At 54.6% G+C, this 14259-nt stretch overlaps 1 protein-coding gene across 1 annotated transcript in view; it reads left to right on the top strand.

Moving 5' to 3' along the window:
• The first annotated feature begins 7625 nt into the window (after positions 1-7625).
• KCNH2 (potassium voltage-gated channel subfamily H member 2) overlaps positions 7626-14259 on the top strand; it is a 35305-nt gene continuing 28671 nt past the window's right edge. Inside the window, exons 1-2 of the mRNA XM_077761491.1 lie at positions 7626-7694; positions 13936-14166. Of these exons, the coding sequence (XP_077617617.1) occupies positions 14037-14166 (130 nt within the window). The 5' untranslated portion in view covers positions 7626-7694; positions 13936-14036. The remainder of the gene's footprint in view (positions 7695-13935; positions 14167-14259) is intronic.

The raw sequence follows: 14259 nt of genomic DNA, 5'->3' as shown, positions 1-14259 counted from the left end.
GGACGGTGGCGGGTGACGGGAGCGGAAGGCCCTGACTCTTTATAGCCCAACCCGGACTTGTTCAGTGTGAGCTGGAAGTGCCCCACCCTCCCCACTATGAGCAGCTTCCTTCCTGCCTGCTGGCAAGGCCTGGGTGGGGAACGGAGGGGAAAGGAGGGAAGGGAAGGGGGGCAAGCCAGCAGAGGGAGGGGAGCAGCCCGTCTTTGGCTTAGGAGCCTCGGTTTGATGTAACTTGTGCTGGCTGGGTTGGGAGCAGAGAAGTTTGTTCAGCTTCCGGATTACACGGTGGAGGCTGGATGCTTGGGGAGGGGCTTTGGGCAGGATCTAGGGTGTTCAGGGTGCAAGCAGTAGGAGATGTTGCCTGTCTAAAGGGGGGCTCCTGTGCTGGCACTGTGGAGCCACCATGCGGCCCCAACTCTTCTTTAGGGAGCCACATGAGGGCAGCAGAGAGCTGAAAAGAAGAGGTTGGAGCAAACGCCTGGGCACCCCTGGTCTATGATACCCAGGATAAGCAAGGGCCAGGGGCACACATCTCCGAGCCCATCTGGGGTGGGGGTCGATATTAATCCTCTGGGGCCTTGAAGTGGTTTGTTTGCATAAGCCTGAAGCTGCTGCTGATGACTCCGTGGCCAGCCCACCCCAGGAGAATAAGGCTATCTTCTCTCGGGAAACCTCCCTGCTTTTGCACAGGCCACCCCAGCATGGTGAGCTGAAGGTGCAGGGAGCCACGTTTAGCACGTTAGCTGGAGGCATGGGGATCAGGGGTCAGGGCTCCTGAGCGAGGAGGCAATTTTAGCAGCTGTGAGAGTTGGGGGAAGGAGTTCAGGGCCTCCCTCTGGTGCTTGTAGATGCTGCCTCAGTTCCACAGGTGGGCTCCCTGACCCTGTTCTGGATACTCTTCTGTCTCCTGGCTTTAAGACTACTAAGGAAGTCAGGGGAGCAGAGAGACCTTTGAGAATCCTGAGACACCTTACCCTGGGAGTGACCAGTGACTGTCAGCCTTTGGGAGCTCCTGGGGAGTTTGCACTATCTTCATGAGGGACACCTGGGTGTCTCCAGGCCTTGATTCTCTCTGAGGTTTAGACCTTTTCTTCTGAGCCACAGCCCTGAGCAGATTGTGTGTGTGTGTGTAAGCGGGAGTATGTGTGTGAACATGTGTATACATGAGCGAATATGTATATGAGTGTGTATGTGTATGTGTACGTGTGTATATGTGTAAACACACATGTGCATGTGCCCTTGGGCAAGTGTTTCCTGGAGCTCCCTCCCTGACCTGCCTTCTCTTCTGGTCCCTGCCCCTACAAAGCTAATTTGGACTAAGAACATCAGGGTGAATATGAATGTTTTCACATCCACAGGGACTTGAAATTGCCCTTTGGTCCTGGGATCCAGAGTGAAGATGAAGAGTTTTTAAAGGTCAGGCAGAGGTCTCTGGAATGACGATCATGGGGGCCCCTGACTCAGGCTGTAGGGCCTCCACATAGAAGGCCACAGTTGTCAGGATCGGTCTGACAGGCCTGCCCCTTGCCCCCACCCTCCTCCTCTCTGTCTCCTCCAATCCTTCAGCCTGGCCCAGTTTCCTGGTATGGTTGCTGTGGCGCTAGGTCTCTTGGGAGCTGTGGCTTTGAGCATCAAGTGTGCCCAGCATGGAAATTCTGTAGCAACCATCACGAGGATTGGCTGGGCAGAACCCCTTCTCCCTGCCTCTCCCTGCCCTGGGGAGGGACCAGGCCCTCTCTCTAATCCAGGGTGAAACTAGAAGCCTATAGATCCTATAAACTGATTTGTGAAATACAGAGACCCCGATCCCAAACCCTGATATTCCTTTCTTTAGACACTGTGTTGTCTTCCTGCCTTCCCAATTGGATTATGAGCCCCTTGACTCCCAATGATGAGCAAACTAGACATTCCTGTTGTTGATGATGATCCAGGCCTTTCTTGGGGTTCCCATTCTCTTTTCTGGCTTCCTAAATTCCAGCCTAGGCTGCTGTAGGAACTGGCCAACCTCAGTTCCTAGAGGATCTTAATTTGGATGTCCTTCCTTGTGCATCCAGAAGAGGGAGTGCTGGAGCCCTTTCTTTTTCAGGGGAGAAAAATTGAATCCTTTCTTCTTGTACATTTGGGGGGCCCCACAGATCATTGGCCTCTGCTATCACCTTCACACCCTCACCAGCTCTATCTTCCTACAAGATGGCCCCACTGTGGACTGCTATAACCCAGAGGGACAGCTAGGAGGTGTCCTGAGCACTGAGCCAAATTCTCCCTAAACTCTGCTTTGTAAAGCCTTCCCTTCCCTTCCTAGCCTTCTCTCCTTACCCTGAAGTCAAAGCATTCATTGTTTGCACCACTTCTTGCCACATGGGATCTACGACCATGTGAGTTCTCTTGTTGGCTGCCATTAACTGCATTTCGCTCCTGTAATATGTTATCAGTTCACATGTGAGCATGTTTTCTTCCCAACTAATTGCAAACTTTTCAAGATCCAGGGGCTGGGTTGTATGTCCTGCATTTCTCTAGGGCTCTCTCACAGCATGGGATGCATAAAAAGTGAGAGGTAATTGTGGGTAGACTGGGGAGATGATAGAGTGGAAGATGTGGTGGGACCCGAGTTCTCTTTTCTGGTCCTTCATGTTAGTTGATGACTCATGGGGTGGGATAGCTACCCTTCATGAAGTGGAGCTAGTTTTGGGTTAGCATTCCCATTCTCATCCTCGCACCCAAGCTGGGGTAGGCTCTGAATTCTGCCTGATGAATGAACAGGGAATGGTTATGAAGAACTGACATAGCCACCTCTGTATCTAGAGTTACTTGGGTCTTGTAACTTCTCTGTCTTTGTCACACACATACCCACCAACACCCACCCACCCACTCACACACATCTTGAAGTCCTGCTTTCTTTCAGCTCTTGTTATATGTGGTGTATACTCCCTGACCTGGTCTAGTGTCGGGGGTGGGAAATCACTTAACTAAAAACCAAGAGACCTGCTTCTGTACAGCTCTGTTTCTAACTTGTGGCACATTCCTGAGAGAAGATCTGCATTGCTCTGAATCTGTTTTCTCATCTAAAATATGAGTGTTCCCTTCTGGCTCTAATATTTCATAAAGCAACACAAACCCCAAAGGAAAAGACAAGGAATTTCAAATGTAAAGTTCAGGGGAGGATTCATATCTTTTCCTTGACGACTTGGGTTGGGGTGAGGGAGGAAGGCACTTTCTATACGTGAGACCAGAAGTGGTGCTTCTTAGCACCAATTGGCATAGCCTGCTCTTTCTTCACCATATGCTGCCTCCTGAAAACTACTGTCAAGTTACAGAAACATTTTCATGGTTTGGGGTGACTGTCTTATTCACTGTGTCCGTAGAAGGGCCCCTCTCTTGGCTCACCTGAGCTGCCCTCCCTGGTTTCCTGCTGAATCTGGCACGGAAGGCTTTCAGCACCTTGGACAGAGACAGAGCTCCCGCCCAGCTGGACCTGTGCAGCCAAGAGAGCTTCGGCTCTCTTGCCAGGCCAGCTTCCCTGGAAAGGTGGCATCAAAGCATGATTTGCTCCTTAATATTTTTAGTCCTTCAGAACACCCCAAAATATCCCCCCCCCCAATCTATGTCGAACAGTGCACTGGCTCTGCAAACTCTGTGGGCATTATTTTAAAACAACAACGAGATGCCTAGGTGGCTCAGTTGGTTAAGCGTCCATCTCTTGATCTCAGTTTGGATCATGATCTCGTGGTTCATGAGTTTGAGCCCTGTGTTGAACTCTGCACTGACAGTGCCAAGCTTGCTTGAGATGCTCTCTCTCTGCCCCTCCCCTGCACTCTCTCTCTCTTTCTCTCAAAATAAATGAATAAACTTTAAAACAACAACAATTATATCCTAGAACAGTGTCAGGTACATAGTGGGTGCTTAGCAAATAATTATTTAATTTAATTTATTATTATTTTTTAANGAGGGAGACACAGGATCTGAAGACAGGCTCCAGGCTCTGAGCTAGCGCTCAGCATAGAGCCTGACAGGGGGCTCGAACCCACGGACTGTGAGATCATGACCTAAGCTGAAGTTGGACACTTAACATCCTGAGCCACCCAGGCGCCCTGCACATGTTTTTCTTTTTTCTTTTTTAAAATTTATTTCNCCCCCCCCCCAATCTATGTCGAACAGTGCACTGGCTCTGCAAACTCTGTGGGCATTATTTTAAAACAACAACGAGATGCCTAGGTGGCTCAGTTGGTTAAGCGTCCATCTCTTGATCTCAGTTTGGATCATGATCTCGTGGTTCATGAGTTTGAGCCCTGTGTTGAACTCTGCACTGACAGTGCCAAGCTTGCTTGAGATGCTCTCTCTCTGCCCCTCCCCTGCACTCTCTCTCTCTTTCTCTCAAAATAAATGAATAAACTTTAAAACAACAACAATTATATCCTAGAACAGTGTCAGGTACATAGTGGGTGCTTAGCAAATAATTATTTAATTTAATTTATTATTATTTTTTAATGTTTTTTATTTATTTTTGAGAGTCAGAGAGAGAGAGAGACAGCGTGAGCAGGGGAGGGTCAGAGAGAGAGGGAGTCACAGACCGAAAGAGGCTCCAGGCTCTGAGCTGGCAGTCAGCACAGAGCCCGACGCGGGGCTCGAACCCACAACCGCGAGATCATGACCTAAGCGAAAGTCGGACGCTTAACCGACTAAGCCACCCAGGCGCCCCAGACAGGCTCCAGGTTCTGAGCTAGCTGTTGGCACAGAGCCCGATGCGGGGCTCAAACCTACGAACCGTGAGATCATGACTTGAGTCAAAGTTGGACGCTTAACTGACAGAGCCACCCAGGCGCCCTAGCAAATAATTATTTTAAAGGAATGCATGCAAATTTCAGCCTCTAGACCAGTGCCTTGTGCCCTCTTTATAATCAGGTTCTCTCTCCCCATCAGTGCCTCCTGGATCATAATTCTGGAGTTTCGACTACTCAATAAGTTCTGGAGCTTTGCTTAAGCCCCTTCTTGTGTCTGAGGAGGTTGAGCTCCAGCCTCAAATCAAAAAGACAGATGGCTACTAGGTTCTCAGGTAGAGGAAATTTAAACTGACCTCCCTCTTTGTCATTTAGGAGTAAGTAAATTGGTGGGAGGGCTCCCCATCTGACTCCTATGGAACTTTTGCTTAATGAAAATGTTGGCTCCCTTCCTCTGCACCCAAGAAAACTCCGCCCATCCAGGAGGACCCAGCCTTCTGAGGGAGACCTCCTGGCTGGCCTAACCCACTCAGAGCCCTTCTCTGAACTCCCCTGCACCTATTGCCAATAGTATGGTATCACACCAGATTGTTTTCATGACAGTCACGCTTATTAGTTCTCTCCAGTTAGATTATGAAGTCCTTGCAGGTGGAGTCTATACCATATGTCTATTTGTTTTCAAGAGACCTACAGTGATGAGCACACAGCAGCGTGCAGTGGGAGACTGATGGGTTTGAGGGTCTTCTCAAACCCTTATGGATTCCCGCCTGCACTTATTTTTGGTCTGAAATATGTAAGATGGACCAGGGTGCTTATCTGTGGAATGATCATCAGACTCAAGGGAGCCTGGATCAGAGAGCAAAGGCAGGAAGTGGAGATGGGGGTGGAGAAGGGTACTGAGGGAAAATAAAGAAATTGTTGACGGGTGGGGAACGCAGTTGTGTAGAATTAAGGGAACCACTCGCTGTTGGGGCTGGAAAGGATCTCAGAGATCAGCTTGTTTGGTCTCATTTTACAGGTTAGGAAAGTGAGATTTAGTGATCCTCCTAAAGTTACACAACAAATAGGCCCCTTTCCATCACCTCTGACCTGGCTCAAGTCTTTGACATCCCTCCCTGGGCTATTGCATACCTTGCTGGGGCAGGTAATATTTTTCCAAGATGGTCGTGCCCATACATACCAACGCACATGTTTTTCTTTTTTCTTTTTTCTTTTTTAAATGTTTTATTTATTTCTAGGAGAGAGAGAGAGAGAGAGCGTGAGCAGGGGAGGGTCAGAGAGAGAGGGAGTCACAGACTGAAACAGGCTCCAGGCTCTGAGCTGGCAGTCAGCACAGAGCCCGATGCGGGGTTCGAACCCACGAACCGCGAGTACATGACCTAAGCGAAAGTCGGACGCTTAACCGACTAAGCCACCCAGGCGCCCCTTCTTTTTTTTTTTAATTAAAATTTTAACATGTTTTATTTAGTTTTGAGAGAGAGAGATAGAGACAGCATGAGCAGGAGAGGGTCAGAGAGAGAGGGTGACACAGGATCTGAAGACAGGCTCCAGGCTCTGAGCTAGCGCTCAGCATAGAGCCTGACAGGGGGCTCGAACCCACGGACTGTGAGATCATGACCTAAGCTGAAGTTGGACACTTAACATCCTGAGCCACCCAGGCGCCCTGCACATGTTTTTCTTTTTTCTTTTTTAAAATTTATTTCTGAGAGAGAGAGAGAGAGAGAGAGAGAGAGCGTGAGCAGAGGAGGGTCAGAGAAAGAGGGAAACACAGAATCTGAAACAGGCTCCAGGCTCTGAGCTGTCAGCACAGAGCCTGACGCAGGGCTCGGACTCACAAACTGTGAGATCATGAACTGAGCCGAAGTCAGATGCCTAACTGACTGAGCCACCTAGGCGCCCCTATGTTTTTCGTATAATATGCCAGTCACACTCCTCCATTGAGAAGTGAGGGTCTTTTTCCTCTCTTTGAATCTGATGGACCATGATTATGGTGGAAGTTCTTTTATGTGACTTTTGAGGCTATGTTATTAAAGGTGGTACAACTGTTCCCTGAACCACTCTTGGGACACTTGCCCTTCAACCCAACCATCACGCTGTGAAGAAGCCAGGCAGCCACGAGGAAAGGCTTCCAGGTGTTCTGGCCCCAGCCCTAGCTGACAGCCAGCATCAGTCACCAAATGTGAGCGGATGAGCTTTTTAGTTCTGACTTGAGTGGTGCAGACCAAGTGGTCCCTGCTGAACCCGCCCAAATGGCAGAGACATGGACAAAATAAGCACTGTCATTGATTTAAGTCCTGGAGTTTGGAATGGGTCTTACGCAGCAATAAGTAACGGAAACACCTCACGTTTGCCTCTGTTTCTCCAAACAATTATACACATTTCATGAATTCAACAGACTTTTATTAGATCCCAACCATATGCTAGAATCTATACAAAGACAAATATGATTTCTTTTTTTTTAATATTTTTATTTATTTCTAGGAGAGGGAGAGAGAGAGACAGCGTGAGCAGGGGAGGGTCAGAGAGAGAGAGGGAGTCACAGACTGAAACAGGCTCCAGGCTCTGAGCTGGCAGTCAGCACAGAGCCCGACGCGGGGCTCGAACCCACGAACCGCGAGATCATGACCTAAGCGAAAGTCGGACGCTTAGCCGACTAAGCCACCCAGGCGCCCCAAGACAAATATGATTTCTATATTTGTGGACCACACATTTCAGCTGCCGCCATTGTTCCTGTGAATATAGAATAACCATCCTGACTCCTCAGTCTTCTGCTAGTGGCTCTAGTCTAATGCTCCAATGACAGCACACCAAACTGTTTTGTCCCAGACCTGATCTTTATTCTCCAGTCTCGATGCCTTTGTTCATTGTTGTCTCTCCCACCTGCAGTGCTTCTGCCCTGCCCCTTCTGGATCTTCAAAGTCTGCTCTGAAACCTTCCCTTGCCAGCTTGGTCCTCCCTCCCAGACGCCTCCAGTTGAAGGTAAACACACCTCCTTGTAATCTCACAGCACTTAGCGCAGACTGCACTGTTTCTTTCTGCCCGCCGCCTTTCTCAAGCCCCAGTAGACCGTGACTCCCTGGAGGGGGGATCCTGGCTTATCCCTTCTGTACCGTCCCCCTTCTCCAACGGTGTCTGGCACATAGGGCCCAGAACGTCGCAAGTCCCCAGTGAACATGTGTTGATGTGACTGATAGAAGAATCAGAATTAGAAGTCAGGTTTCCTGAATGCTAGTGTCCAGCAGCTTCCTTGCTTCTTTTGATACCCTCATGGCAGTGGAAGAGTCCCACCGACAGCTGGTAGCAGGTTGGTGGGAGACCTTGATTATGGGGGGTCAGTTGTCAGGATTGCTGCGGGGGGACCTCCCGATGGCAGCGACTGGAGGGAGCTCTGGCTCCTGGCTAGGAGGTTGAGGTGGGTTGCCCTCCCTCACCCCCTCCCCTCCTTTATCTCTCCTTTACCTTCCTTCCTTGCTTTCAGCAAGCCCTGAACCCCCAGGTCTGGAAGGGCAACATGCTACTTCTTTGACCTTGCTCCCCTCCAACCCCAGTTCATATCTGATCTAAAAACATCCCCTTTCTCAGGACTCAGTTGCACATAAAAATAAGGCCACACAATGCAGCCTGAACTCCCCCTTGCACAGAGAGAGACCTCACTGTGTTCTTCCTCTTCCCCGCCCCCCACCCCCCACCCCCGGGGGTTCTGAGGCATCATTCCTCCATAAGCTGTCTTGCCAGCGCCCATCTGATTAGAACTGTTTCCCAGTCCCCTGTGATTGTCACTTGCTCTCCTGGGTCCTATTTTGGCTCTGTCTTGCCTGGCCCGCTCCTTGGGAGTACACCAGCAAGCAGAGGTTTCCATTTCTCGTTTCCTTTCCGGACGCTCTGGCTTGACTCCCTCAAACTGAGCAGGAGCAGAGAGTGGGATGGGCAGGGTGTTTCCCCATAAACTTCTCCCTAAACTGTCCCTCTCTGGGAGCTGGGAGGAGCCTATGTGTCTCCCTGTCTATATAGCCTCTCCCTTCCCTCAGTCACAGGCACGTTGGGGGAGAGGTCTTCCCGGGAACATCCTTGCAAGTGGCCCTGTGAACCCAGAGTAGGGTGGGTAGAATCTGGTTGCTTTGGGTTTTAAGGTTGGGTTTTAAGGTTGGGTACTTTCCTCTTGCTCCTTAATCTGAGGTGGGAAGGTGGTGGGTGGGGCAGGCATCTCCAACAGCTTCTCTGTTGCCCAATACGTCTACATGCTTGGTACCTGTGGTCCCAAGAAGGGTGTCTTTGGGGACACCTCACCCCCATTTCACAGCTTCCCTTTCTCATCCCCATCCTTGGCTGTGGAGGTGGTTTAGTGGGACTGCCTTCAGACTCCTCTCCACCTCCAGGAAGTCCGAAACCTGCATTCAGCTTGACTTCTGAGTGTGTGTGTGTGTGGGGGGGGGGGTGCTCAGCCAGCCCGCACTGGATNGTGATTTGCCTCTCCTTAGCCTGAGGGAACTGCTCTTTGCACCTGCGTCTGTGCCCAGGAGGAAGGCTACTCTGCCTGGTCTCTTCTCTTTTGGGAGGATCAAGGGTCCTTCTGATTTCTTCATCCTCCCACGGGATAAGAGCAGAGGACTGTCCTGGGAACATGGGTACCGCAGTGGGAGCAGCTGGCCAGGCCAAGTGACCAGCTCCCTTCCCTCCGGTTTTGGTCTGGAGAGAAGGGGACGCTGCAGATGCCCTCCTCCATGTCCTCTCTCCTGGTGCCTGTCCACACTGCGGGCCCTTCCGCACTCTCTCAAGCCCCCAAACCAGAGGGAAAGACGCCCAGCTCCAACTTCAATCAGCCTGGACTCAGGGCAGGCAACCCGGCATCTGGGGGAAGGGTGGTGGTGGTGGTTGTTGTGGGGTCGGGGAGGGGCTGGGCAGTACCCAGATGGGTCGGTGTGCCTGACGCCAGGTCACAAAAGAAGGGGAGTCGTGCTAAGGAAGGCCCCAGGCGTCTTGGAGTGCGACTGAGGAAGCTGCCGGAGGTGGAGAGGGCCGAAGGGATGACTGTACAGGCAAGAGCCTCTGGTCTTTTTTAGCATCAGCTGGTGAAGCCACCTCCTTCTCTCCCACTGGCTGCCTCCCTGAGTCACTGCCCACCCACCAGCAAATAAAAAAGAGGTGTCATCTGCTGGCCAGTGGCCCCATCTGGCCCCAGTGTGTGCATCTTTTGGCTCCTGGGTGGAAGGTGAGAGTCTGGGTAGGGTGGTCTCAACAAGCAAGACCTCTTGCTCTGGGCCTTTCCCTTTCCAGAGTCTGCTCCTTTCTTTGCCCTTTGTTCCTCCCCTCCCCCTACATCCCATGATGGTTCTCCCTGGTGACAAGACCCACCCCCTTGCTCCAAGTACAGAGGCAGCTGCAAGCCCTCAGGGGCCCCCACATGGCCCCATCCATCTAGCCGGGTCTCAGATCTGGGCCGCAGGGGAGGGGACCCGAGGCTGGCTGCTCAGCTGCCGACTCCACCCCACCGGCTAGCTCAGCCGAAACACTCGGCCTCCCTGCCCTGGCCTTCGCAGGGCCCTGCCTGGCTGCTAAGGCTGGGGACACCGCGCCCCAGAGACCCTCGTTGAGACCCAGGCAGGCGGTGGGCAGGCGGCGGGCAGACACCCTGCCTGCCCTTGAGCATCCTCGGGCCTCCTTGCCTAAATAAGGGAGCTGCAGCTGGAGCGAGCCAGCTGGCCCGGGGGGGAGGGGCCTGCGGCGAGGCCAGGGTTTTCCGAGGGGCTGGGCCGCCGCAGCGCCGCAGGGCCCCGAGCCCGCCGCGGATTGGGCCTGCGAGGCCGGCCCGCGCTGCAGAGGGAGGGAGGGCCACTCGCACAAGGGGATCCCCAGGCTGGAAACTCGCGCTCAGGGGCCTAGCTTTGATCCCGCAGCCCGGAGGCCGCAACTCGTGTCAAAATGTACCTTTCTGTGCAGGAGAGCCCCGAATAACCCCAGAGAGGGCTGTGTGTGAGTGTGAGTGTGTGTGTGTGTGTGTGTTGGGGAGGGTCGCCCTGGCTCTGGGTGCGTGTCCCTCCTAAGTCTCACCCAACCTTATTCCAAATCGCGTCCCCGGCTGCAGATTATCTTGCCCTTCACGTTTCCCCTGCCTCCGCTGACCCGGGGCTCAACCTCCCAAGGCCTAGGCCTGGCCAGTGTCACCTACAGCAGGCTTTGAGGGCTTGTTGTGTGTACCCAGCTGGTGCTTGGGGTGGTGGGCGACAAGGGCAAAAGGGACCAGCCCTCTACAAGTCAGGTTCCTCAGCTCTTCCAGCCCAGGGGTGGGGAGAGGAATCCCCAGTCCCCTCCCTGGTCGTCTCAAGGCAGGTCATCACACCTATCCTCGCTGTTCCCCTACCTAGGGGCCCCTTCCCCCTCTTTGGGGCGCGCGAGTCCCGGGGGCTCCTGGGCTGAGCGAGGGGCTGGGGTGGGGGAGCCCTTGACGCTGCTCAGCCAATGGGAAGGGCAGNCAAGTTCGAGGGCCAGAGTGAGTGGGGGAGGGGGCCGGCGGGGAGGGGGCTCTGGGGGCGGGCCGAGCGCTCCCGAGTGTGAATGGAGGGGCGTGCCCCGGCCGTGTGCTTCGGGCTGGTGCGAGTCACTGGGGGCTGGTGGCCTCAAGGCGCCGGCCAGGGGTCTCGAGGGCAGGGCTTGGTGCTGGGGGCCGTGGGTTTGGAGCCAAGGGGACTGTACTGGGGCGCAGGGCTGGAGGCTCAGCCCAGGCTTCCAGGATCTGGAGCGTGTGTGTGACATCTCAAGTGTGCAGGTATCCCTAACTCGGTGCCTGGATGTGGCTGGAGCTGTGTGGGGGCAGGGACAGAACGTGTATGGTCCAAACTGTTGAGACGCTAAGAACTGTGCCTGAGCCGTCCTGACTGTATTTTTGAGAGACTTGAGAGCCAAGCACTTCGAGTCAGTGCCTAACCTGCCCCTGGGGCGAGCGTGTCTCCCATAAGTTCGGCCCTGCATGGGCAGTGGGGAGGTATTTTTGACAGCCACAAACGGTGGGCTCCCAGGTGACAGGGTGTCATGGCCTGAGGCTGGGCTTTAAGAGTCTAACGGGCTCAGTGCAGTGCCCCCATGTTGCTGATTTTCCTGCCCTGAGGCTCCTTTATGGGGACTACAGCACCTCTAATGCTGGCCCAGTAGGGGAGGCTTCCAGAAGTGTCCCAGGCTAGGTGAATGTTCCGGTGTGGGTGTTTTATCCTCCTGGCATGCGTGCGTCTGTCTCCAAGGCTGCATGTGCCATGGTGGGTGTGACTGCCAAGGGCCCTGGGAGCAGGGAGCTGGTGACATTCCTTGCCCATGACCCTGTGAGCACAGGACAGCGTGTGCTTGTAACTATGGTGGGGGGAGGGAGGGATCGGGTCGATGGGCAGCATTGTCTGAAGCCCAGGAACAAGATGATCCTGAAAGGGAGGAGACTGACACGGTGGAGGGCCACAAGGTGGGGTCTTTCCTTCTCGCACACTCCAGGAGGCTGTACACAGGCTTTCCGTATGGAAAGAACCTGGGCTGGGGTCTGGGGGCTCAGCTTCTGGCCCCAGCTCTGCCACTGATTGCCACGTGACCTTGAGTGACTCTCTTCCTCCTCTGAATATCAGTTTCCACATCTGGAAAGGACGGGGTGGCCAAAGGAGCCTTTCAGATCCCTTCTGCGGTGTATTCCAGGAGCTCGGAATGGGGTGGGGGTAGGGCCTGCCTTCGAAGAAACTCATTCTTCTCTCTCTGGGCCTGGGAGCTGGAGCACTTCTCCAAAGCTGGTGTGTGTGGCTAGCACTCTGGACTGCCTTGGGCTTAGGTGGAGGTGAAGGCTGCGTCAGGTGTCTTCTCATCTGGCAAGGAACCCTGAGTCCTGATGGCTGCCTGGGAGTTTTGGAGGCCTGGTGAACTGACCTAAAGATGACCCAACTTCAGAAACTAACTTTCTGGGGACAGGATAAGGGATGGCTTTCGGCAGTCTGTCTCAGGAGCCCTTGCTGCAGCAGCCTGGGCCTTGCCCACGGGATTGCCGAGAGCTGCAGCCTAAGAGAGCTGTGCCCACCGGAAAGCGAGGGGGCAGAGTTCCAACTGCTACCCAAAGCCCCAGCATTAAAGGCCAAAGTGGCCGGAAACTTCTGTGTTTATAAAAAGCTCTTATCCCAGAGCATCTTCCCACCGCACCAGCTGCTGCCTGTCTGCTGCTCACCTGCCAGCTTGCTGGGCGATGGGGGCAGGTGTGGAGGGGGTGAGCCCCCACTAGCCAAAATGAGTCCATTGGGGCACCTCCGCTTGACGGGGCCAAACTGAAAAAGGCCTCCCTTCCCTGGGTCTGTCTTAACAAGTGGGCCACTGTCTCGGGTCCATTGCTGGCTCCCGGTATTTTCCAGGACTGGAGCCTCTGGTCCCTTTCCTTGCTCCCTATGACCTTGGGCTTCTGCCTGTAACCCTCCGCTTATCCCTTCCTCTGCCAGACCTAGGTTCAGAAGCTGGCTCTGTCCTTTACAAGCTGCAAGATGTGGGCCTGGCTCTGAGCTTCTTTTGAGCCTCAGTTTCTTCATCTATAAAGCAAAGATAAGGATGCCCACCTTATGTGGGTTGTCAGGGTAGTGAAAGAAAGCATCGTAGGTGTTCACGTGGTACTTTCCTCGTCCCCTTCAGAGTGCCCACTGTCCAGTCCCTGACTGCCCTTGGAGGGGCGTGTAAGTCCCAGGAAGTACTGACCTGGTAGGGTCTGCAGAAACTTGGGGGAGTGATTTCCCAAGGATCCTCTGGGTAAGGAGTGCCCAGTGAGCGACACCCCCCCCCCCCTTCAGTCTAGAGAGCAGAGGTCAGGAAGAGAAGCCGGACGACCTGATGCAAAGGGAAGGCTAGCCGCCATCTCTGGCCCTTCCCAGGCTCCCTCTCCAGGCCCAGTGTTTATCCCTCCGCCGCGGCTGCTGACACGCGTTGCTGACACCCGCCCAGGCTGGCCTCGGCCCGGGCGCGGAGGGGGCGGGGGGCCTCTGGCAGCCTGCCCGGGGGAAGCCATGCAGCCAGTCCGCGGGCCGGGCGGGGGAGGGGGCGCGTCGCCGGGCCGGGCCGGCGGNTCCCCCCCCTGCCGGGGACCCCAGTCCCCGCTGTGCTGCCTAGGGCGGGGAGTCCCCGGGCGGGTAGCTGTGTGTGACAACAGGCTGCGCGGAAGGGCTGGGAGCCCCCGAGGCAGGGGTCCCTGCTCACGTGCCTGCTCATCCCCGCCCCCCAGGCCGCAAGTTCATCATCGCCAACGCTCGGGTGGAGAACTGCGCCGTCATCTACTGCAACGACGGCTTCTGCGAGCTGTGCGGCTACTCGCGAGCCGAGGTGATGCAGCGGCCCTGCACCTGCGACTTCCTGCACGGGCCGCGCACGCAGCGCCGCGCGGCCGCGCAGATCGCGCAAGCCCTGCTGGGCGCGGAGGAGCGCAAAGTGGAGATCGCCTTCTACCGGAAGGATGGTAGGCGCGGGCCGGGGCGGGGCCGCGGCGAGGGGGCGTGGTCTCGGCGAGGGGGCGGGGCCACGAGGGACAGGGGTCGGGGCAGGGACCGCC

This window comes from Crocuta crocuta, unplaced genomic scaffold (assembly GCF_008692635.1).
Source record: "Crocuta crocuta isolate KB4526 unplaced genomic scaffold, BGI_CrCroc_1.0 scaffold408, whole genome shotgun sequence".
Taxonomy (NCBI): Eukaryota; Metazoa; Chordata; class Mammalia; order Carnivora; family Hyaenidae; genus Crocuta; species Crocuta crocuta.
This window is presented reverse-complemented; position numbering and strand designations above follow the sequence as displayed.